This window comes from Elaeis guineensis, chromosome 9, assembly GCF_000442705.2.
Source record: "Elaeis guineensis isolate ETL-2024a chromosome 9, EG11, whole genome shotgun sequence".
NCBI classification, from domain to species: Eukaryota; Viridiplantae; Streptophyta; class Magnoliopsida; order Arecales; family Arecaceae; genus Elaeis; species Elaeis guineensis.
This window is the reverse complement of record NC_026001.2, coordinates 49,698,396-49,725,674: the sequence shown is the minus strand read 5'-3', so window position 1 is coordinate 49,725,674 and position 27,279 is coordinate 49,698,396. Positions and strand designations below refer to the sequence as shown.

Genomic DNA, 27,279 nt, shown 5'->3' with positions numbered 1-27,279 from the left:
AAAAGAGAGGAAGAGTATATTGAATTAAGCCAACAACTACTGAATAAAAGCATTCAAGTCTTCATCAATTCTTTCTTAAGCATTCAAGGAAAAAGTCAAATAATTCGACAACTCAACCACTTTGACTTCTTCAAAAGTCTAAAAAGTTTATTATTTATATTTTAAATTCTTGTATATCTTGTCTTAATTGTTCTGCAAATTTCTTAAGAAAGAAGCTTAGGATTTTAGATGATTGGTCCAAATTATAAATTAGATGGTACGATGGTTTAGTTGGTGAGCCAGTGAAAACCAACTAGATTGATTGTGAGCTAGAAAAATAATTGGTTGTAAAATTTTAGTAGGTGAGCCAAAAAAATCAATTGGATTGGATTGTGAACCTGTAAAAATAATTGAACAATAATCTTGTAGAATTATAGTTAGAATTTATAAGTGGATTGACCTGAGAAATAGACATAGATACTAAGTTGAGCACCAAACCATTATACATTTATTATGTTGGTGATTCTATATTTATATTTATTTTTATTCTTTGTTGCATATTTAATTACAACTAAACACTGTACAAATATATTTCAATTTTGTTGTTGGACACAAATTTTTTAAATAATTTTTAAAAAAATCAATTCACCTCCTCTCTCTCCCCCCGCGCCCCCACCCCACCCCCCACCCAACCTTTTGAGTTGCCGTCTCCGGGAGACAAACATCTTTGCCAAATTTGGTAGAATCAATCGAGAAAGAGAGAGAGAGAGAGAGAGAGAGAGAATTTATTATAATGTTGAAAAGAAAATATTTTTTTAGTGTATGAGAAATTTGCTCGAGAGAGTTTCTTCATTATAATGGTAATTTGCAATGGCATATTGCATCAAAAGTACGGGATGTATGATGAAAACTAACAAACTATTCAAGAAAGAAATCAAAGATAGAGACACCTCAAAACACATGCTGGGCTTCAGATTGAAATATGGATGCCATGAATTAACACAGCACTTATTTAGATTAGGGGACGAGGGCTGTACTTGTTGGACTAAGGACCTCAACTCCACAAACGGGAGAAAAGGCATAACCTAGAATAAGGGACTGGTGTCTATGTAGCATTTACTAGAATAATATTTCTAGATTATGGTCACAAAGTACAAGAGATAACACATAGCAGCAATGCCATGCCCGGGAGGGAAACACGGGGCAACATTGGATCCACACTTGGACCCCATCAAACAATTTGGTACAAGGTGAATTTCTCTTCAATCTTCTTAGCTACTCTTCATTTTGAAGTAGCAATTCCATTATGATTGAAGCTCCTTTCTTCCTCTTTCTCTTCAAGATATGACTTGAAGCTGATGCATCCAGACCGCCAAAAAGAATGTTACTGATACTGTCCGAATATACATCATGAGCCCTCCGCTCTCTGAACCAAAACCTAGTTCTCAGTTGAGGAAGAGAATTCTGGCCTTCGGATGGAATGTTTGGTGAGTTTTCTCCCCCAATTTTAATTTCTCTCTTCAATCCTTTATGTGTTTGCTGATTCTGTATTATTCAACTGTCAGAGTTTCCAGGGTTTTATGAAGTTCTCACATTGTTTTAGTGGATCGAGGAGAAGATGAACTAGGGTGGGAAGGATTAGCTACCATTACCTAATAAAATGCTAGATGTGTGTGTTGTGCGCGTGTGCGCGCGCGTGCACAGAGAGAGAGAGAGAGAGACCTACCATTACTTTATATTCAGTCATCCAATAAAACCACCAGAAAAATATGGACCACTTTCCAGAAAACTGTCAAGCGATACGGTGAACTATTGATGAAATTTTAGCATCATACTCGTTTTACAAACTGAAGTGAATATATTTGAGAAACCTCCTACAATAGAATGACCATAGCCATGTCACAATTGACGCTCTATTTTTACACCTTTTTCATCCTGCCGAGAGTTGCTTTGCATCTTCTGCTCCCATTCAGAGTTAGAAATTAGAACCAAGCTTTGATAAACAGTAGAGATAACTTGGCATTGAAGTTTAGATGATGCACTCTTTATGCTGGAAAAATCAAGAACCAATGGCATTGTATGATTTAGTTCAGTTTCATGTGGTGTCTGCTAGCTCTTTTTCATTTCAATCCACCTTTCCAGCTCCAAAAATGTAAATACCTGAAATGTTGTATCCAGAGAAATCTCCAAACCCACATGATCTTCAACAGCTTACATGGAAACTGCATCGTCTAAGAATTCAGAAAAATGTTTTGCACAGGTATAATAGGCTGACAGAACTTCCCTTTCATGTCTGATGTTACCGACCAACAACAAAGTTTGCTGTGTTAGTGGGGATGATTGACTAGATACCTCTTCTGAAATGTCCATTTGTTTTTGATTTCACTGTAAGGCTGTTATTTCCTTTAGAAGATGGTAACCCTAATGCATGAGCAAAAATTCTCTTAGCAGCACCTATCCGTTCTTTCTCCAAATTTCCAATGTCCACCACTCTTCCATTGCTTGTATTTGATAATGAATTGCAGTTGGGTGAACCACTACCAGCTGCTTTGCTATGCCCCCTCATCTCAATAGAGGTGCTACAATTGTAATTGCTGCTTTTGTTTGCAGGCTTATCATACATCTTCCTTCCAAACATACACAACTTGCTGTCAGGAAAAGCCATTGCTTCTTTACTGTATTCTAGAGCTGGATCTAATTTATCCTCATTTCTTTCATCATTGGTTGGTCCTTTAGTAGATTCATTTTCTTCAAATTTCTGAGAGGATGGTTTCTGATTGGAAGGAGTAGAACAAATCTTCTGACCAAGTGCATGTGCAATCATCCGCCGAGCAACAACTGGGACTTTCCTAGACTTTGGAACAAGGACAACCTTTTCATCACAGTCATTCAAAGCAAAGATCCGTTCACGGGCAGCTTGATATGCAGCTTCTCTTTCTTCAAGTGGTCTTGGAGGTGAGGAAATCTGCATTTGCTTCGAAGCTTGAAGAAAATTGTGATGCAATACAAATTAGAACAGCAAGGTTAAACATGAGAGATAAAATATATAAAAATCTGACCCAACTCCACCTGAAATGAAGAAAAGGTTAAAACAATAAACTTTGTTTTGTTTAGAGCACCTACAAGAAGAGCATTATCTTGAATAAAAACTTCTGATGGCTTATGATCATAATTATTTCTAAGTTACAATTTTGCAATCCAGAATGTTGTGGACTCAATGGAAAAGGAAATCTCCTAGTCCATATTACGATATGAAAGGAATTAACTCCAATACTGCCTTTTCTTTTTCCCTTTGGATGGAATCTCCACTACTTTGCTGTAATCATGGATTTGCCACTTCAGTCACTGAAAAGTACAAGATCATGCATCTCTTTTCTCAAGAAAATCACATGGAACTATAAATGCAAGAGGACTTGCATCAGGAAAACAACCCTTGGAATATGAAAGTTCAAGTAATTCAAAAGTTTCGATGGCCAATTTTGTTCCTATCCTTCCAATAGGCCTCGTAGGAGATAGAGAAAAAACAAAATTTCAAGAAGTGTAATTATCATTAAAAAATAAAATTGCGAACTTTTTCAAATGCCTTCTAAGGCTGTCAAATCTTAACTTTCTTGCATTGGCACATAGATGAATTTATTTTGTGAATTTCTATACCTTCTTATCATCTATATTATAAATTTTGATCTTTTTCATCTCAACTCATAATTTTCAAAGTTGTCATGCATAAATTATGGTAATGGCATCCCAAATGCTGACTACCGATCACTTATTTTTTGGCTGAACTGTTTCTTAACACCATATCTCACCTTGCCACTTACCAGCCGCATAAAAAGCACATACTGACTCTCTCACAGCTTTTGGGTTCACCAAATTATGAATCGTTAAAAGTCACTTGGAAATAAATTAAATAATTCACCCAATCAAAATATAAACCGGAGTTGACCGGAAGAAAAACAATATATAGCTATTATCTTTAGTGTTGCCGAATATTCATATTAAAAAAAAAAAAAACAGAAATCATCCAATAACTTCTTCATCTCATCTTTACACCTCTTTAACTTTATATGGTCACATAATCTAATAATAAATGTTACCTACAAGAAAGAGATGCTATATAGTAAAATAGGAAGGAATAATGCATTGGCACAAAACCATATCTTAATGCATCACCATATGAGGATGAAGACTGAAGAAAAGATAAAAGAAGAATTTGTAATTTTTCCCTTGACTCATCTAATGCATTTTTCAACTTTCACTAATTAACGAGCAATAATAAGCTAGCATGTGCCCTGCACATGCAGCTGGAAAAAATGAGATCTTATAAAAAAAATCAAAACAATTATATAAATATTATGTAGAAGCAAGGTTCTCCATACCCATGTCACTTTATACAGGCATACTGTACCATACAACTATCGAACCAAGACTCAGTACAAGGGACGTACCGAGTCTCAGTATACCAAACCAACTCTCTTATCAAGCATACCAATACTATATCAAACATGATGCCAGTACAAGTTCCAAAACCAAGATTGTGAACCTTGTATAGAAGTAAACAAACTTAATGCGGCTTAAACAAGAATGTAACCATTTAGAAAACAACTCTTATCAAAATCACAAGCAAATATCTTTCAACTTTACTAGATTCCATTCAATAATAAGTGATACCTATGCTAAATAACTGCTATGGCTCAAGATTTTTATAAGATGTAACAATATATGCATCATTCAATTACTAAAATATCAAAAAAGTACATTAATTTTAACTCTAAAATGGATGGCCTTATCATATTTTATACAATATTGTTATTATACATGATCAATAAATATCTATAGGAGAAAGATATTCTCAAAATGAAGGAAAATTATCTCTTGATTCCATCTTCAAAATTTGATGCTGAAAATGCATTTGCCAAAATTTTAAAATGTCTCTTTTACTTAAAAAGTAAATATGAAACAAAAAAAAAAGAAACTCACTCTGTGTACCCTTCATATACCCCACCCTCCTTGCCCCCCATCCTATCTTTCAAGGGAAAGATCCCTCTATCCCTCTGTATCTCTACTCTTTTGGGAGAAAATTTAAACCTGATTTTTCATCTCTCCCCCATGTTTCTCTTCCTCACACCTCCTTTAATATCTCTCACGTTTCCCCATCCCCTCTCTCTCTCCCTCTGTGTCACACTCCATTCCCCACTCTCTTTTCAGTCTTTTTGTCATCATTCCAGCCCTCAACTAGCCTTCATAAAGGCCTACATAATTTTTCACTTTGTTCAACACTTTTAATTTATTTTCTTCTATTTATATTTTATTGATACTTTATTTTTAAGTTTACTGCTATTATCATTTACTTTATACTTTTAGTTTCATTTAATTATTTCATTTTCTATTTTTATTTTTTGGAGTTTTTATATTTCTATTGTAGATATTATTCGATGTTTTTTCTATTGAGGCTTGTAATTAATGATCTAATTATTAAATATCTTTTATTTTTACTTTGGTTTCATTTCATATTTTAGTTTAACTTATTTCATATATTTTCATTTTTAAATTACTTGATGCATGTTTCAATTAATATTTTATATTTTCAATTTTGCATTTTCATATTTCATTTTTATTTTCCATTTTCTGATGTAAATATTTTCATTTTTATATTAATTTATTTTGTTGATCTACTCATTTTGATAACATTATCTTTTATCTCTAATTGTATATGCAATAATTTATTTAAATTGAAATGTAAGAGAAACTAAAGATGATCAACAACTCTTAGCCTCATATTTAGTTGTTATTATTATTTTTACGGAATGTTGACAGTATGTGCCCTTAGGTATGGCATTGGATCGGGTATGGGTCAGGTATGGGTCATGTCTGCCAATACTCATATTCATTCCGCAATAAAATCCCCATGCCATACCCGCCCCATACCCACCTCGAGTCAGGTCGAGCAGGTCAAATAGTGGTGTCAGTTGCCTTAGGTAGATACGATGGGTTAGGTTGGGTCGGGTTGAATCGGATCGGGTGAGGAACTTATACAACCATTATACAATAATTATAATTTTAAAAGAAGAGATATAGATTAAGATTATATCAAGATGGGTTCGAGATGAGGCATACCACTATCTGCATCCGACACAAACCCACTTTGGGTATTTTATCTAGACCCATACTCACCCCGAGTTTTAATCAGATTGGGTTGGGTCGGGTCATTTACAATGCCATCTCCATGTGCCCTTTGGATAATAGAACACAATATAATAGGAGTTGCCTGAAAATGCCAGTGTTATATTAGAATCGATGAGAACATATTTTGTTGCGGGGGAGGGATTTAGCATATGGCTGTAATATGAAGATGTGATTGATCATAGATACAGAACAGATGTTTTCTTAAGTCAAACAGCAAATGCACATGTAGCAAGGCAATGAATAACAAGATAAAAACTTTATAGTTGAAATATTATTTATCGTAATAATTCTTTTATGCAAATTGAAACAGGCTTATGGTTGTTCAAGTTTAGGAAAACAATTTCATCCATTTTTATGATTAAGTTTATTACAGATTAAATGGATAGATTAATAAAAGCTCCACATCAAGAATGAAAAAGAAATCACATTCTTCTGTGGGAACCATGATAAGAGACCAGCATAATTAACACTATGCTTGAAAGTTCGTTTGGTGAATAGACCATCAAGAAGCCCAGATCATGACTTGAAATAATGACTGATTGACATTATAATAGACATGATTTCAGTTTAGTTCCCATTGCACTATTCACACACACATAAAAGGCATTTAAACAACAGAAATTTGTAAGCTGTTATCATGCTAAAATGGCGGTTACATAATGGTATTTGACCTGTTTATATCTCCACCTCAGTTCAGATATAGACATACAAACATACCAACATACATGTGAAGGAAAAGAAATATGTTTCTCGTGGATAACCAAGATTGCATCTAAAAATGTTCTATAAATCTATCTCAATAAGGATCAAATCCTTACCTAAATTATAGCAAAATTTGGGATCAAATCTCCGAAATCTGGATTCAACCTTCGCGTAGGCCTGAAACTGCAGGCCCTCTACTTCACGCGCACGCCAAACAACGCAAGAAAGCGGGATGAATCTCTGGATTGATGCACCTTCACAAGGCCACCGAGGGAGGAGAGGTGCTGGTGTGACACCTCACACCAACAAAAAGGACGCCCAAAGAAGGGCCCACGCCAAGAGAAAGAGGGGGCGGCAAGGTGGAGGAGACACCAAGGATGGGACGCCCACAAGCTCACGCCTCTCTCTCCTCTCTTTCTCTCAATCTAATTTCTATGCTATGCATCCATAGATAGAGACCCTCTCTATTTATAGATGATTCCCATGACCCAATAAGTATAGGACTCCTAATTCAAACATGCTTTGAATCAATCCACTACTTATCAAAGAAAGACTCCCACTTGAGATAGGATTGGGCCACATATGGTGCCCACTTTGCCCCACGCCCACACCCATGTAGGACGGCCCACAACCAGCACCATACCAAGTGCTGGTCGGCCAAGGAGTGAGGGAGTCCTAATGAAAATAGGACTCCTAGATCTCATCCAAAAAGGATCCAATTTGAATCCAATTAGAAGCAGGTTCGAAATAATTTCGAAAGACTGTCAACCTAAACTGTTTAGGACTTTAGAACCAAGTCTAATTTGAAATTTTGAACCCAATTAAGTCTAATTAATTCAGATCTAATCTGAAATTAATCAGCACTTAAATCCAATCTCTCGTAAGCTTCTTGGATTATAGATCAAAAATTGTTTATCTCCGGCATTGAACCTGAACCTCATGTGTAGTGCTAGCTAGATATAGTCAACTCTTCAATTCCATTTGACCCATAACTTAATTCTCAATCAAGTTAGTCGATATATTCCAGTCAAGTACTTCCAAATTGGATATATAAACATAGGCCAATACTTTCCTACGTTGTCTGACTTATGTGCGTGACTCCATAGATTCAAACACTAAGCTGGTAGCACAGGAACTAATCAAAGCTACCATCTAGCAATGGTTCTCAACGTCCGAATAGGTTGAATTATCGCAAAAGAATATTTCAGAACCTATACATATGGTTACCACATAATTCATCCCTTTGACCCTGAATGCTCTAGGATGATCTAGGTTTAACTGTCAACCCAAAGTATTTCATCCACATTATATTTCAACGTTTCAAATCCATCTCATTGATTATCCTGATCAAGATTTTACTAAATTGAAATACAGCAATGCATCAGCTCCTATAATCCGGAGGGATCAATCCTATCTTGATCCACATACAGTCTTCGCAAGTACTTTACTGTACCCAGTGTCCTTCCGTTACTGCATTAGAAATCCTGATAGTCCGACACCAAAGCATAGTGAGTTGCTTGCAAGTCACTATGGTGATCTCAGGTCTAAGGGACACTTATGCCCATACGCTTCGTGAGTAGCTCTTGACAGCAGAACGCTCAGCAGGTGAGTCACTTGTTCAGTGACGATGTATCCTTACATCTTACCTGTATGCCATACCAGTGTTACCACACTCTTTGGTTAAGAGGACAATCAACCCATATGGCACATGACCTCCACTCGATAAACATCATCGTCCTGTAATGATGTATCATTTGATCGTGAACATATTTAAGAACTGCACGATAAATCTTCTCTTTATCGTTCACTAACATAGCTCTAAGGACTTCATCACAATACTAGAGTCTACAAGAAAGATATAACTTTATGATGAATAAAAAAATATTAAAATAATTTTTATTTATTAATCAATAATTCATATACAAAGAGGAACTCAATCGTCACACGATTGATTTTACGACAATTTCCAACAACTCTCACTTGGACTAAAGCCAATCGGGGTAGTATCTTATACCCATCTTTCATTTAAAGTGATCGAACTCTTTGATCCTGAGAGCTTTAGTAAAGGAGTCGGCTAGATTTTTCTTTCCGTCTGAAGCTCGACGTCACCTCGATTCACGATCTCTCGTACCAGATGATAGCGGTGCAAAATATGTTTGGTACGCTGGTATGACTTTAGTTCTTTCGCCTGAGCTATGGCACCAGAGTTGTCACAATACAGCAGGACAGGACCATCAATAGAAAGTGTAACTCCCAGCTTGATGATGAATTTTCGCAACCACACCGCCTCCTTTGCAGTATCCGATGCAGCATTGTATTCCACTTCGCATACAGAATCGGCCACAGTATGTTGTTTGAAACTCTTCCAGCAAACAGCTCTTCCATTCAAGGTAAATACGTAGCCCGACATGCTTCTGCTGTCATCACAATCTGACTGAAAACTGAGATCAGTATATCCTATAAGTTTCAGATCGGTGTCTCCATAGATAAGCCATTGATCTTTAGTATTTCTTAAATACTTAAGGATTGCCTTCATAACCTTCCTATGATTCTCATCCGAATCAGACTGGTACTTACTCACTACCTCTAGTGAATAGGCCACATTCGGTCTCGTACACGTCATGGCGTACATGATAGATCCCACTGTTGAAGCTATGATATTCTACTCATATGCTCTCTCCTCAGAGGTTGTCAGACAATCCTTCTTGGAGAAAATTTCATGGCCTATGGAAAGATAGCCTCTCATAGAATTCTTCATGTTGAACCACTTCAATATGATATCGATGTACGTGAATTGAGACAATCTAAGTAACCTTCTAGATCTATCCCTATAGATCTTCATCCTTAGGATGTAGGATGCTTCTCTCAAGTCCTTCATGGAGAACTGTGATAATAACCACAGCTTCACACTCTGCAAAGTCGGAATATTATTTTTTAGTAACAGTATGTCATCCACATATAGTACAAGAAAGATGACAATAAAATCAATAGCCCACTTATAGATGCAAAGCTCTTCTCTATTCCTAATGAAGCCATACATTTTGATCACCTTATCAAAATGTATGTTCCAACTCCTAGACGTCTGCTTAAGTCCATAAATAGACCTATTCAGCTTGCACACTTTTGACTCATCTATGGACGTGAACTTTTCAGGCTGTATCATATACACCTCTTCTTCCAACTTTCCGTTAAAGAAAGCAGTTTTGACATCCATTTGTTAGATTTCATAATCTAAGTGCAGCTACAGCAAGCATAATTGGATGAGCTTGAGCATTACCACAGGAGAGAACATCTCGTCATAGTCAATACCATAACGCTGATGATAACTCTTGGCAACTAAACGGCCTTTATAAGTCTCTACCTTCTCGTCCACTCTTTTTCTTTTGAAAATCCATTTACACCTTATGAATTTTATTCCTTCGGACGAATCAACTAGTGTCCATACACCATTGATCTCCATGAACTCCATCTCGAACTTCATAACCTCAAGCCATTTTTAAAAATCGGACCTTTACATGGCTTCCATATAAGTGATTGGATCCTCATCATTCTCATCAAATTCAATGGGGTCACTATTCTGGATCAAGAAACCATAGTACCCGTCCAACTGATGCGGTACTCTACCGAATCTTCTTAATAGTGCCTTTACTGGCTCCGAATTCGATTCTCCAATCAAATCCAATTCTGTGTCGGTCCTTCCATCTCTTGAACTTCATCAAGTTCAATTTTACAGGCATTAGCTCCTCTAAAAAAATTTTTTTCCAAAAAGACTGTCCTGCTGCTGACAAACATCTTTTGCTCTATAGCGGATGGTAGTATCCTTTAGTTTTCTTTGGATACCCTACAAATAAACATCTATCGGACTTAAATCTAAGATTATCTGTCTTTAAACGCTTGGCATAAGCTGGATACCCCCAGACCCTAAGGTATGAGAGCACAGGCTTACGTCCAGTCTATATCTCATACAGAGTTTTATCGACAGACTTGCTCGATATTTTATTCAAAATGTAGTAGGCAGTTTCTAGAGCATATTCCTAAAAGAAGATTGACAGACTCGCAAAGCCCATCATGGATCGGACCACGTCTAATAAGGTTCGATTCCTCCTTTCAGACACCCCATTATGTTGTGGTGCTCCAGGAGGGATCTACTGCAAGAGAATCTCATTCTCTTCCAGATATGTCAGGAAGTCACTGATGAGGTATTCACCTTCTCGATCTAACCGAAGGATTTTAATACTCTTTCCAGTCTATTTCTCTACTTCAGTACGAAATCGTTTGAATATTTCAAATAATTCTGACTTATGCTTCATAAGATAGACATACACAAACCTCGATAGATCGTCTGTAAACGTAATGAAGTAGTAGTATCCTCCTCTGACACTTATGTTCATAGGTCCGCATACATCAGTATGTATTAGACCTAGGATATTGTTGGCTCTTCACCTTTTTCCTTAAAAGATGACTTAGTCATCTTACCAAATAGACAAAATTCGCAGGTAGGGAATGATTCACAATCATCTATTTCAAGGACACGTTTCTTGATCAACCTGTCAATCCTACTCTTGTTCGCATGACCAAGCCTACAATGCCAAAGGTAGGATTCATTGACATTATTTAATTTAGGACGTTTACTGATTGTGTACATTATACCAACTGACCGTGATATTATGTATATATCATGTCTTAATTGTCCACGCATAATTACAGAATCATTCATAATGATATCACAAAAATCATTCTTTATTACAAACTTGAAACCAAATTTGGCCAAAAAGCCTACAGAGATGATATTCATCAAAAAAGAAAGACAATAATGACAATCATCTAATATGATACTACTAGACTCCAAGACTAGCTGCAAAGTTTTCAAGACCAGAACTGGAACAAGACTTCCATCTCCAATGTTTAAGAACCGCTCGTCCTCTCGAAACTTTCTACTTATCTGCAGTCCCTGCAACGAATTGCATATATTATCGTCCGATATCCAATACTCAGGTAGTAGTATCACAAACAGAAAAATTATAAGGAGTTATCATATAAGTACCTTGTGAAGCAATCGTTTGCTTCTTTCTCTTATTCTTAAGCCTGTTTGGGTCAAGGATGGCTATGTAAGTAGGACAATTTCTTTTCCAATGATCCAGCTTCTTACAAAAGAAGCATTCTGTCTGGCTCTTGTCAACTTTTGACGTTTTGCTCTGCTTAGGATCAGCGGCATGGTATTTCTACATCTTCTTCTTTCCTCTCCTAGAGGATCGACAACCTGCAAATGAACCTCCCATTAAATTCACCAGCTCCAGAATGCAAATGAACCTCCCATTAAATTCACCAGCTCCAGTCGATCCTGCAAATGAACCTCCCATTAAATTCACCAGCTCCAAAAGGAGCTGGTGGTCCTCAAAAGTAGACTTTGTCATTCTGTAATGACTGAGAAAGGATAGGTAGGATTTCGATTACAAGTTGAAGATTGCATTCTTGCCTAATTGTTCATGCAACGAAAAGCCAAGTTTGCTCAGACGTTCAATCTGCTCAATCATGTACAGCACATGATCGAAGACTGAAGCCTCCTCTCGCATACGGACATTGAACACTGCGTAGGAGGTTTGCATCTCTCCACATCCTCAGGGATGCCGAAAGACTCATTCAATATTTGAATGATCTGCTCAGGCTGCGCATCCTCGAACTTACGGCTAATTTCATCGTTCATAACTGCCCTCATCACACAACGTACAGTCATTTGGTCATTGAGCCACTTCATGTCTCTCATGGTACAAATAGCATTGGCAGCAGGTTCTTCAGGTGCCTCATCCGTAAGGACGTACAAAATCCTCTCATACTCTAAGACGATTTTCAACTTTCGATACCAGCTATAAAAGTTATATCCGGTAAGCTTGTCGCTGTCCAACAGCATACGAAAGGATAGTGTGTTGACCATAGCTGAAAAAAAATAAAAGCCTATTAGTATATGAATTACTTTTTAATCCCAAAGACATGGACTTTAATCTAAAGATTCTATCATTATTTTGTACGAATTGATAGCCTCTACCTCCAATTCGAGAAATTACATTAATTCCTTAGCGGATATTAGAATCCACACAGACTGCATTCGGGCCCGAGTGTGGCTCGGCCAACCCTAGTGCATCATGGGTAGGTTCATAACCAATTATTTCTCCAAACAACTTCTAGCAATTAGGTTTTGCCCCAGGCATCCCTTCAGCAGGCGTGGGACGCCTCCACTGAAAATCTTGATTAGGTTCAACCATTAATAATACAACACCAAATACATCCAACAAACGAACGCCCAGGCCCGAGTGTGGCTCAACCAACCTGAGCATTGATCTGAAGGACAACAAGATGGTCATATGATAAATGATAATTCTAATGTCTAATAAATACCAGACGTGTGGTGCCTCCAATACCTATTTAAAACATTGGACTCATTGTCACGTATCTTAATGGAAAGCTATGAACAAGTTATCCCCATAACTGTATCATTTTATGGACCTAATAATTTAAAAGATTTGATTTTATTGATCTGAGAATAAGAAAAGAAGACCTGCAAGCTGTAAATCCTCCTACTGTCTTCACCAAATCATGTAGAGAATTAGACACAAGCTAGTGTAAAGACACCTAAATCAATCATACTGATTAACCTTGATGGCATGGATCAGCTCGAATAGACTAGTGATCTAATCAAAACATAATCTACTATATTGGCCAGATAAGTGAGATCAGTGAGAGGGACGTGCCATTAACTCACCATAGACGCATCTAGGTGAGTAACTCCCAATTAAAAACCACTTGATCAAATCTACCAAACTTACCTTAAACATCAACTGGTGATTAGTTTCGATTTGATCCACCAGAATATTCGAACTCAACCACAGAGCCATGATCATGGTCCATTTATTAAGGTCAAAAATATGGACTTGATCAAACTTCAACTATTGAGGTTGATCTAGAGAAATTCTGACTTAATTTAATTCAACACTTGATTAGATTTAACCAATTTCTCTATTTGGTCCATATGTGTTTCTAACCCTAGATAAAAACATATGTTTCTAACCCATTAGAAAAATCTGATTCATACTAACCCATAGCCCATCGATTTATATGGTGTCTTAATGATCTTTAATTCTCAAATCTAGATCATTCAAACTTAATTCAAAATTAAGTATGTGAAACGTGTGTTTCAGTCTATAGAACTATTCTATCAGGATTTCAGGTGAAGCATACCATATGTTTCAATTCATAAAAATAAATTTTCATGATATGTTTAACAATTAAACATGCATAGGTATGATCTAAACTTCATATATACATCTCATGCATCATGACAACTTTTAGATCAACACCAATTACATCTTATGTAACATACTATTCAGATTCTAAAATAATTTTATATCTGAATTTATCTTATTATAATGAATCATAAATCACTTTAGATCTAATCTAAACATATTTATGATCAAAATAATTTATAAGAATCTGTTCGTTTTTCTTCTTCATGAAACCAGATCACAATGACACCCCTACACGTCATAAGAGAATCCGTCGAATGGACAAGAGAAAGAGATTAATCTCTTCGATCTCTTATGACCGGACGATCTGGTAATCTCATCAATCCAATATTAAGCTACTAAGATCTGAAATCCAATTTCATATTTAATCACATGAACATACAATTTTGATAAAATAATTTATATCACGAACATGTCCTTAAACTTATCAATCATGTTCTTCATCTAATCTAATTAGGTTTGATGCATCATATACATCATATCAGATCTGAAACACATCTTATGTTGATTATTAAATATTAATTTCAAATTTGATATCATATAGAAAATTAATTAGACGCAAACATGAATGCATAATGACTAAATTTCTGATTAAATTTGTTTTGGTGTGTGCTGAATTTCGTTAGAATTCAGATCTAAATATCCATCAAAACGGATCCACTTCAAATCTAAAATAAGTCCCACTTCATAATCGAAATAACAATATTAAAATTCTGTTAAAATAAATTTAAAATAGATTTTAAATCAGATTGTTATTCCAACAAAAATTCAACAATAACAAAATTCTGTTATAATAAACTTATAACAACCTTAATCAACCATTGATTAGGTTCATCTAATCCAATCAAAATCAAATCAAAAATTTTATTTAAATAAATTTAAATCAGATTTAATGTCTAACATAAAATCCTAATTACATACAATATATAAATAATTCAGAAAAATTCAATTATGCATATATGTATCAAAGTCTGGCTCTGATACCAATTGAAAGAAAAGAAACCTGTTTCTCGCAGATAACCAGGGTTGCATCTAAAAATTTTCTATAAATCTATCTGAATAAGGATCAAATCCTTATCTGGATTGTAACGAAATTGAGGATCAAATCTCCGAAATCTAGATTCAACCTTCGCATAGGCCTGGAACTGCAAGCCCTCTACTTCGCGCGCACGTCAAGCAATGCAGAAAAATGAGATGAATCTCTAGATTGATGCACCTTCGCAAGGCCACCGAGGGAGGAGAGGTGCTGGTGTGACGTCTCACACTAACAAAAGGGAGGCCCAAAGGAGGGCCCACGCCAAGAGAAAGAGGGGGCAGCAAGGTAGAGGAGACACCAAGGATGGGACGCCCACAAGCTCACGCCTCTTTCTCTCCTCTCTTTCTCTCAATCTAATTTCTATGTTATGCATCCATAGATAGAGACCCTCTCTATTTATAGATGAATCCCATTACCCAATAAGTATAAGACTCCTAATTCAAGCATGCTTTGAATCAGTTTACTACTTATCAAAGAAAAACTCCCACTTGAGAAAGGATTGGGCCACATATGACGCCCACTTTGCACCCACACCCATGTGGGACGGCCCACAACCAGCACCATACCAAGTGCTGGTCGGCCAAGGAGTGAGAGAGTCCCAGTGAAAATAGGACTCCTAGGATCTCATCCAAAAGGATCCAATTTGAATCCTATTCGAAACATATTCAAAACAATTTCGAAAGACTGTCAATCCTAAACTATTTAAGACTTTAGGACCAAGTCTAATTTGAAATTTTGAACCCAATTAAGTCTAATTAATTCAGATCTAATCTGAAATTAATCAGCACTTAAATCCAATCTCTCGTAAGCTTCTTGGATCGTAGATCAAAAACTGTTCATCTCCAGGATTGAATCTGAACCTCATGTGTAATGCTAGCTAGATATAGTTAACTCTTCAATCTCATTTGATCCATAACTTACTTCTCAATCAAGTTAGTCTATATGTTCAATCAAATGAAGTACTTTCAAATTGGATATATAAACATAGACCAATACTTTCCTACGTTATCTGACTTATGTGCGTGACTCCATGATTCAAACACTAAGCCGGTAGCACAGGAACCGATTTCTGTACCAATCGAAGCTACCATCTAGCAATGATTTTCAACGTCCGAATAAGTTGAATTATCGCACAAAAATATTTCAGAACCTATGCATATGGTTACCGTATAATTCATCCCTTTGACCCTGAATGCTTTAGGATGATCTAGGTTTAACTGTCAACCCAGAGTATTTCATCCACATTGTATTTCAATCTTTCAAATCCATCTCATGGATTACTCTGGCCAAGATTTTACTAAATTGAAATACAGCAATGCATCAGCTCCTATAATCCAGAGGGATCAATCCTATCTTGATCCACGTACAGACTTTGCAAGTACTTGACTGTACCTAATATCTTTCCGTCACTGCATTAGAAATCCAGATAGTCCGGCACCAAAACATAGTGAGTTGCTTGCAAGTCACTATAGTGATCTCAGGTCTAAGAGATACTTATGCCCATATGCTTCGCGAGCAGCTATTGACAGCAGAATGCTCAGCAGATAAGTCACTTGTTTAGTGACAATGTACTCCTACATCTCACTTGTATGTCATACAAGTATCACCACACTCTTTGATTAAAAGGACAACCAACCTATATGGCACACAATGACCTCCACTCGATAAACATCGTCTTGTAATGACGTATCATTTGATCACGAATATATTTATAAATTATACGATGAATTCTCTCTTTATCGTTCACTAACATAATTCTAAGAACTTCATCACAATACTAAAGTTCTACAAGGAAGATATAACTTTGTGATGAATAAAAAATATCAAAATAATTTTTATTTATTAATCAATAATTCATATACAAAAAAAAACTCCGTCATCACACGATTGGTTTTAGGACATAATTTTCAATAATTATTGAGAATACTACTAGATTACGTTTACAGACGACCTATCGAGATATGGGTATGTCTATCTTATAAAGCATAAATGCATACAAACATACATGCATACGCACAGTGAGTCATAATTCAGATACAGACATACAAACATACAGTCACAATTCAGATATAGACATACAAACATACCAACATACATGCATATGCACAGTGAGTCATTCAAATAACACCATTACTTTACCACTACAATTGATCATTTCCTATTAAGAAGGAAATTATAGGTATCATCTGGCCAGTTCAGCTATGGATTTGATACCTATGAATAAAAAAAATAGCCGCCTACAAACGCCATTATGTTGATGAATAATAATGGCATAATTAATGTCATCTTTCGGAAACCCGATTCGTAGAATAAATATTTTCTTTTAAACCCGATATGAAGAATTAAATCTCTAAAAATTAGGTTAACCAAATAATTAGTAAAATGTCACCTCATAGTCATCTTAATAAAACCACCATTGTGCCTACTAAGAAATCATGGTTATAAGAACCCTTTAATGAATCGCAAGAATAGTTTTGTAACTTTTGTTAATCTAAACACGAGCAATGCTCAACTAAGATAGATGAAGAAACTGCATAATTAGATGAAAAAGTAGGGAATAAGCAAGAAATGACAAGGTGGTGTGATCCTGTGTTAGATGTATGCCCTAAAAATCAATCTGACCGACATATTTATTCTTTCTAGGATATAGTTCTGTACTTGACCTTCTTATTTATTAATAAAATTGGGCTGTTTATTTTCATTTATATCGTGTATGTGTTCATAAATTATCCATTCTAGGATATAATTCTGTACTTGACCTTTTTATTTATTAATAAAATTGGGCTGTTTATTTTCATTCATGTTGTGTATGTGTTCATAAATTATCCAACAAATTAATAAGTGATAACACATATTCCCAAGAGTTAAGAATTTGAAACATGTTATTGGTGATTAATTCCTAAATTACTCCCGATCGATGGATTCTCATAGAGATGGTGATTGATCTGATAAGATTAGTGCACGAATCGCTTTTCTTTGGATAGATGAGTCTCGAATCTACAATGTGAGGATACTGAAGTGAAAGTACAGATGGTTGTTAGAAAACAAGGATACCAAGCATGACCAACACGAAAAATCATTTGGATATCTACTCGCTCATCATTGACTTTCTCAATGCTGTAGTAGTGTAACTACTTTGTCCTACAGTACTTCGGTTATTCATAATGAGATTGCTGTAGTTTGACTGTACATATACTTGGTCGCTAGTCATATGAATCCTTGTAGTGTATATTGGCTACAGTCAGTTCGTTGTAGGATGTATACCTAAATGGGATCTATCGATCTTGATAGATAAGGAGCAGTCCTATGTGATTTATGAGATTAAATTCTGGAGACCATAGCCATGACAGTATGAATAATAAAAAAGAATTTTCATAAGATTCACAGTATGAACTCGAGTTGAATAAATCTCACATATCACAGATGATGGGGTTTGACGAGTTTTCCATAACATCCGTTTTGTCGAGACTCACGATAGAAGAACTGTATCACACGGTAACTACACCTAAAGGTTTAATTCCTTCCGTTCTACCGGGTTGCCATTATATATTGCTAGGCATCACTAGTGGATTGTGAGATCAATGAGAATTATTTTGATGGTCAATAATTCTCATTAAATGAGTTGAAAATATTCTAATCCATTGAAAAGAATTTCAATGATATTAGTGATGTAGATCAAAATATATTTCACTACCAGACAATAGAACCTATGAGGTCACACACATAAGATGTTCTGACTGATCAGATAGTTAAATTACGATTTCGAATCATTGAAAGATTCGATTATCAATATAATTGATGATTGAACTGATTTGTAAAAGTTATAAAAAAAGACTTGCTAATAGTTAGTGAGTTAAAGAAGCACTTACTGGCGGTTATTGCAATATTATTTGATTTAATCAAATATTGATGTTGAGTCCTAATCAAATTAAATTAGAATTTAATTTGATTGAACTTGGTCTGAGTTTGAGTCAAATTAGATTTCATAGATCTAAAAGGGTTTGGACTCAATAAGTATTTGACTTATTAAAAAATCCAAACCAGTTTGAATTTGACTCAACCCTTGGACCAAGTATTTGACTTGATCCAAGAGAGATCACGACACATGAAAACTCCCACGCCAAGACAAAAATTATCGTGAAGTTTGGTTTTTGCAGTGAGAAAGTGCCCAGGAGTCCTGCTTTTGGACTCTATCTCACGCCCCAAAACACTTATCCCTAAACCCTAGGCATTGGTATTTAGCATGGAGATGGGTTTAGCACCTCCTCAAATCAGATAAGAAAAGAGATTGGGTGTGAGAAAAGAAAGGGGCATGCAAGAGGAAAAAAAAATCTGGACGCGCTCCATCTTTGACATCTCTTCTCCTTCCTCTTCCTGGTATGGCGTCCAAGGAGTTCGATGCCCAAGCCTCATGCCCCATCCCCTCTCCTCCTATATTCCTTCTCCTCCTGATCTCTGTTGTTCTCTTAAGAAGAGAAAAAGGAGATTACATTTAACATCCAAGAAGCGATCTCGATAAGAAAGCTAGCATCACGATGAGATCAAGATCTCCTGATCAGATCGACCTCGTGTAAATATCTGTATAGGCCAGATGCATATGCGGTTTCAAAGGAGCCTCGAAGACATCCACAATCATCAAATCACAGTGAAGATCTACCCACGTAAGGTGAAGATCAGATTTCTCTCTTTTGTTTTTTTCCTAATCTTAAACTATGAGGGATGCGATCTCTTGCATGCTTGTTTGAATTAAAAATAGTATTAATTTCTATTCTTTCCACTATTTTTAATTTTGTATCTTTATACAATCAGATTTTCTTCAAGTGGTATCAAAGCTACCCTCATATGATTAAGACTAGGATGTTAGATTTGAAAATTATTGATTTAGATTGCTGATTTCCGTGGTTCTATTGCTGTCATGATTGATCACAAGTAATCAGAATCATGAATCGAATTATCATTAGATCATTTAACAGCATGAAAATCAATTGTATTCAGATCTGAATTTTTATTTTATTTTTCATGTATGAGATGCATGAGGTGATGATCACGGATAAGACCCTTTTAAATCTGGGATGTATTCTATGATGTGATCATGATGTGTGCGAGCACCATTAAATTTCTGTATTTGGAGACCTGCGGGTCTCATTAGATTACATCTAATGTTTGTATCAAAGGTGCCTGCGCGTATCACATGATTCATATAATTTGGAGATCTGTGAGTCTCATTAAAAAGAGTTGTAATAATTGTTATTAATTTGATCTTCTAGGTCGTATTCTTTGATGTGTTTGCATGTCAACATTTGATTGAATTGCAAGTCTTTCACACATGATGAGCGTGGATCAAGACGGACGGTTGATCGATGCCAAATCATGGAGTTGATCGCGATTGGATCAAGGGTGCTTGGGATCGGATCAAAGAGTTGAAGACAATCAAAGCGATTGACATGCATGTGCTTGTAATAGTGATCCTAAGACCCGATTCTGACTCAATGGCTCGAGCCCGAATCATAGATCCATGATCATCACCGGTTATATTTTGAGCTGATTAGTTATTTGTATGAGATGTAAATAATTAAAATTAGCTGATAAGTTATTTGCATGAGATATAGATAATTAAAATTAGATGAGACCTAAATTAAATCTCCTCGCATACATATTAAGTCGAGCGGTCTTCCACCATTGTAGATGTATGGGCGTCCTACTGATGTTGATTGTTCTCGACTGATTACAGTGGTTCAGTTGCATCGAAAAGATGCAACCACTCTATTAACATAAGATGCTGCGGTGTAAAGATGGGGTTAGGCCAAATAGGTGAGGAATCTAATGATGACTTTACATCCATTTTTGAATGATGGGTCTGACTTAACTAAGAAATAAAGCTAATAACTCTCAAATAAAGCCTACATAACTTAGAGATTGGATATCACTGCAACATGATTGAAAAGCATTGGACAAAAATTGTCCACTCACTGGTTTGCGTGTCACCGATAACTATTAAGTGAGGTGCGTATAGATTGATGGATCCATAGTATCCACTTCAAATCCTAGTTGTGGAGGATTTCCGTCTTTAACTGAGTGTAAGAGATTCGAAGAAATAGTGGGAGGCATATTTATTTTAAAAAATTTTAAAATAAATTTTAAAATTAAATACGAATATCTAACTAGAATCTCTACTCTCTGCAATTCACCATGTCTGCTTCCAACCCTCTAACTCGAATCCTCGATACCAACCTTTTAACCGAAACTAACTATAAAGACTAGCTAAAAAACTTAAAAATTATTTTGAGTTTCGAAAAGCTTAGCTAGATACTCGATCAGGATCCCTTTGTATTGCCAAACCGTCCAATCACTGACCAATGAGAAGCGCTAGATAAATAGACAGATGATAACAATAAAGTCGGTGCTATATTTTGGCATCGATGTCCAATAAACTTCAACGCCAACATGAGGATATGAAGACTGCCAAGGCCATGCTAACTCACCTGCAAGAGTTGTATGGTGAGGAGAGCCGATCTATGTGCTATAAGGTATCCAAAAGACTCTTCAATGCCAAGATGCGTGAAGGACGGTCTGTCCATGATCATTGTCTGACAATGATTAAGGATTTAGAGGAGCTTGAGAAGCTCGACATGACCATGTACAAAGAATTACACGTGAATTTGATCCTGCAATCCCTTACTAGTTTATATGGATAGTTTATAGTAAACTACCATATAAATAAGATTGATTACATCTTGACCGAGTTATTGAACATATTGGTGACTATTGAAGGGACCTTGAAGAGTTCACGAGGCACGATTCTCACTGTGGAGCGACTTCTACTTCCAAGAGAAAGTCTACTTGAAAAAAAAAGATATCTATAAAGAAACAAAAGTCCGAGAGTAAGCCGAAGAAAGAATCTCCTAAGAAGACTGTTGACAAGAAAAAATATTTTCACTATAATATTGACGGCCATTTTAAAAGGAACTATCCTATATATCTGAAGAACCTAAAGAAAAGCAAAGCGGACACGCCTTCAGAAGGTACATTAAATCTGTACATTATTGAAACTAACCTTACGATTTTTTCTACTTCTAGTTAGATTATAAACTCAAGTTCAAGTACTCACTTGTGTACTTCAATGTAGAGTCTAAAAGAAAGTAGAAAGCTGAAGAACGTGAAGTGATCCTTCGGATTGGCAACGGGACAAGAGTTACTGCTGTAACCGTGGGCACTTATCCTCTGCGATTACCATCTAGATTTAGTTTGATACTTAGAGACTATTACTATGTACCTGCTGCTAGCAAGAATTTGATTTTATTTCATCAATAGTGCAGGATGATTATATTTTTAATTTTTATAAAGACTATTGTACAATTTATTTTGGAAATAAATTGGTTGCATATAATTTTGTGATTGACAGTCTCTATTATTTACATATAGATGCATCTATGAACATATCTGAGTAAGTAGTAAGTGCCATAGGATCTAAGAGATCCAGAGATGAGATAAACCAGAAGTATATGTGACACTTCAGGCTTAGTCATATTGAAGAGAACAAAATAAACAAATTGAAAAATCATGAGCTCCTTGGCTCATTGACTTTTGAATCATATCTATTTTGTGAATCATTCCTTCAAAGAAAGATGACCAAACTATCCTTTGTAGGACATAAGAAGAGGACCATTGAGATACTTATCCTAGTACATACTGATGTGTGTGGCCCATTTGATGTATAGGCTAGGAGTGGTTATCTTTACTTCATTGCCTTTACCGATGACTATTCACGGTATGGATATATAGATCTTATGAATTTGAAAAATTCAAAGAGTTCAGAAATGAAATAGAGAAGTAAACTGAAAAACCCCTCAGATTCTTGGATCAGATCGAGGAGAATACCTTAGTGAAAAATTTTGAAATTATCTAAAAAAAATAGCATAGTCTCACAATAGACTCCTGGTACACCTCAATGGGATGTCGGAGAGGAAGAATAGGATTCTATTAGATATAGTCCAATCCATGATGAGCTTCACTGATCTTTCTTTATTTTTTTGAGATATGCTTTGCTTACTGCAATTTACATACTAAATAGAGTTTCTTCTAAGTCTGTTTCTACCATGCTGCATGAGATGTGGCATGATAAGAAATCAAATCTTGGTCATCTCAAGCTTTGGAGATGTTCAGCCCGTATCAAGCAACAACAGGCGGACAAGTTAGAGACTAGATCTATGAGAGCTCATTTCATTAGATATCCTAAAGAGTCTTTGGGATACTACTTTTACTTCTCAAAGGATTCTAATGTAATTGTGAGCTATGTTATATTCTTGAAAAAACAGTTTATCCACAATGAAGATAGTGGGAGAAAAATTGAGTCCGAAGAGAATCTCTGAAGAGCAACAAGCCATAGAACCTATTCATGTTGAGCCAATACATGTAGTAACTCCACCACCTCGTAGATCTAGTAGAATCTTCCATCCTTCTGAAACATACTTGGATATGATTATAAAAGATGTAGAGAAAATATTCCTCATAAGAGAGGAAACATAGAGATGATACTACAAATTACTATAAGACGACGTCAAACATCGATTTCAAGAAGTGATTGAATGCAATGAAGTCAGAAATTGACTCCATGAACTCCAACTAAGTCCAAACCTTAGTGGATCCACTAGAAGGTATAGTACCTATTGATTGCAAATGGATCTACAAAAGAAAGATAGATTTGGATGAAAAGATTATTGAAAAATGTCCTAAAGCCATCATCTAGGTTGTAGATGATTGTGCTCCATACATATATATGAATTATAAAATGATAAATGTTATCTGACAGATTCATCATAAGGAATATATCTTCTTAAATAAAACTCATATATTATGATGAAGTCCTTAGAGCTACTTCCAAAACGATAAAGGAGGATTTATCGTGTGGTTCTTAAATCCTGCTCGCGACCAAACGATACAATTGTTACAAGGACGATAATTATATCGAGTGTAGGTCGTGTGCCATATTAGTTGGTTGTCCTCTTAACCAAGACGTGTGATGACATGGATATGGCATACAGATGATATGTAGGAGTACATTTCACTAAGCGTGACCACCTCCGGAGCACTCTGCTGTCAAGAGTTGCTCTGATGGGATATGGGTATAAGTGTCCCTCTGATCTGAGGCTGCCTCAGTAACTTGTACGCAACTCACTATGCTTTGGTGCCGGACTATCCGAATTTCTAATTCAATGATGAAAGATTTTTAGATATAGTCAAGTACTTGTGAAGTCTGAGTGCGAGTCAAGATAGAATTAACCGCTCCAAATAAAATTGGAGATGATGCATCACTGTGTTTCAATTCAACAAAACTTTGGCCAAAGTAATCCTAATGAGTCAGAATTTTTGAGGTTGAGACACAATGTGGACCACTCATCCAAGATTGACAGTTAACCCTAAGTTGTCCTTGAGCATCGAGAGTCAAAGGGATGAATTATACGGTAACTATATCTACATAGATTCTAGAGTGTTGCTGAGCATACATTCAGCCTATTCGGACGTCGGATTCCATTGCTAGATGGTTACATCGATTGGTACAAAAATTGTTCTTGTGCAACCGACTTAAATTCGAACCTATGAGGTCACACACGTAGAATACCTGTCTGATCAAATGGCTGATCGACGATTATGAATCGTTGAAGGATTTAATTATCAATGTGATTCATGATTAATCCTATACAAAGGTTGTAATAAATTATTTACTAATGCTTGATAAATTAAAGAAACAATTAATTGATAATTTGATTGTTATTGACTCAGTTTGATTGAGTAATGAGGATTAAATCAGATTTAATTGAATTGGATTCAATTAAGTTTGCTTTGGATTGATTGGATGCAGCCCTAATGGACAACAGGGCTTATTCCAATTAATCTTAGGGATGCAAATTAAATTTTGAATTAAGTAAGATTCAATTTAGTTTGATTTAGGTTTGATTGGATCAAATCTTATTGGATAATAGACTTGATTGGATCAAGCCCTATTGATCAATAGCTTCCCTGATATCCATTAAGATGAAAAGAATTAATTATTGGATTGATGAGGTTTCTAATCTAACTAATTTCCTAACTGGATTAGAGCCTAATTGATTTCATAATTAGACTAGGACCTAATTAGTTAGTTTGTTATAACTAATTCCTAAATTGATTAGGATTGGATCCAAGAATTAGTTAGAGTTGGAACAAGATTCATGAGTCCTATTTGGAATAGGACTTAACCAACTCCCTAAACCCCATGTATTTAAGTTTCTCTATGCCACATCTCCTTTTTATCGTGAGATATCCACGCCCCAAAAAGGATGCGTGCCCCTTTCTCTCTTTCATGAGAAAACATGCACCTCTCCCCTCTCCAAGTCACCAAAAGAAGGGAGGGGCCGTCCAAGAGTTGGACACCCCAAATTCCACACATTTAAGCTTTCTTCTCCAGTCCCTTTTGAAGGGATTTTGTGAGGCTTTTGCTGCTGATTCTTAGGCATCAAAGAGAGGCTCCTCTACTAGTTTTACAGCAGAAAATTGAAAAAAAAGTTCTTCCCAAGGAGGGAAAGAGAAGGAAGAAAAAAGATCTTCTTTCTAATGTGCAGCCTTAAAGTTCTTCTCACAGATTTTTTTTTTTCTAGTATGAAAACCAGATTGGATCTGATTTTTAATATGAGAATTTAAGAAAAAAATATCAGAAAAATCTGGTTGGATGTTTGGGGTTTCCTAAGGCTCTAGATCAAGGAGAAAAAAGGAGGAACGATTCTTCTCTTGGATCGGGCTTAGGATTCCATGTTATTTTCTGCATGAGAAATTAAATTAGATCTGATTTTCATCATGAAAAATCAGAGAAAAAAAGTTCTTAAAAGTGTGAAAGAAAGAGAGATTCTCTCTTATGCGTGGGAGAATTGAGAAGAAAAGATTCTTTTCTTGATCTTTATCATAGAGATTTGATGCGTGGATCCAAAAAGAAAAGGAGAGGGTCTCCTTCATATTCTTCTTAGATCAGCCAACAAAAGATATCTTTGCGAGCTAGCACTCCCGAAGAGACCGATCAGCACAAAAACTTCGTGTAGATATCTGTAGAGGTCGGACACGTATGCGACTGCTATGCATCATGAAAAACCAACTACCCCGAATTTCAGATGCGGTGATCTGCTATCCATGCTCAGGTATGGAGTTTTGAACTCAATTATATTTTAGATATGATCTAAATATAATATAGATGTGATATATGTTTGCTGAATTTTAGATTTCAGATTTACATACATACATATTAGTTCATGTCATAAATCCTATTTGATTGTTTTAAATTTGATCTATATATGTATTGTAGATTAAATTATTTAATCTATGTATGTTCCGCTGCAAGATTTTAAAAATACATGCACAACATCGTCACGCTTCCCTTCAACTGGTATCAGAGCGAAAATTCATTATAGCATGAACATATATGTATGTAGGGTTGAAATCTAAATTTAGTAATGCATGGAATGTGTTATGATCTGATTTTAGATATTATCTAATGTAAAAATCAGATCTGATATAATTTAGATTAGATCTAAATTTTTGCATAGATCATATGTGAGAAGATTAGATGATCCGATTAGTAAGTACTTAGATTTGGTTGATCACCTGACCGTTCGATCATAAGAGCAAAAAGGATTTAAAGACCCTCTCTTCCTATTCGATAGGGTGCTCTTATAGAATGTAGGGGTGCTATGTGATTTAATCCCATGAAGAATGCAAAATGAAGAACTTACTTTTCTGCAAAACCCTAGATGCTGAAATCTTAAGATTTATTGTATGTGATACAAAACTTGAGTTGTATGAAAAGTAAAACATCTAATCTGTATGATTAAAATTATTTTAATCATGAAAAATAAAATTTAGAATCATAAAATATTTAGATATGATCTAAAGGTTCGTTTATGATTGATTTTATTTCAGTTTATACAAGAATTTTTAGATATAAAACTATATGATACCTGTTGGCATGCCAACTGAGCCGATCAGTTTTAAACTGAGTCGACCCAATCCCCTGATTTAGTCGGCTCAGTGCTGACTGACCCGACCCAGTTGTCTCAG

At 35.7% G+C, this 27,279-nt stretch overlaps 1 protein-coding gene across 1 annotated transcript in view; it reads right to left on the bottom strand.

The window, feature by feature from the left end:
- Positions 1–1,749: 1,749 nt before the first annotated feature.
- Positions 1,750–27,279, bottom strand: part of LOC105032990 (uncharacterized) — an 83,639-nt gene continuing 58,109 nt past the window's right edge. Inside the window, exon 6 of the mRNA XM_010907600.3 lies at positions 1,750–2,961. Coding sequence (XP_010905902.1) covers positions 2,324–2,961 — 638 coding nt within the window. The 3' untranslated portion in view covers positions 1,750–2,323. The remainder of the gene's footprint in view (positions 2,962–27,279) is intronic.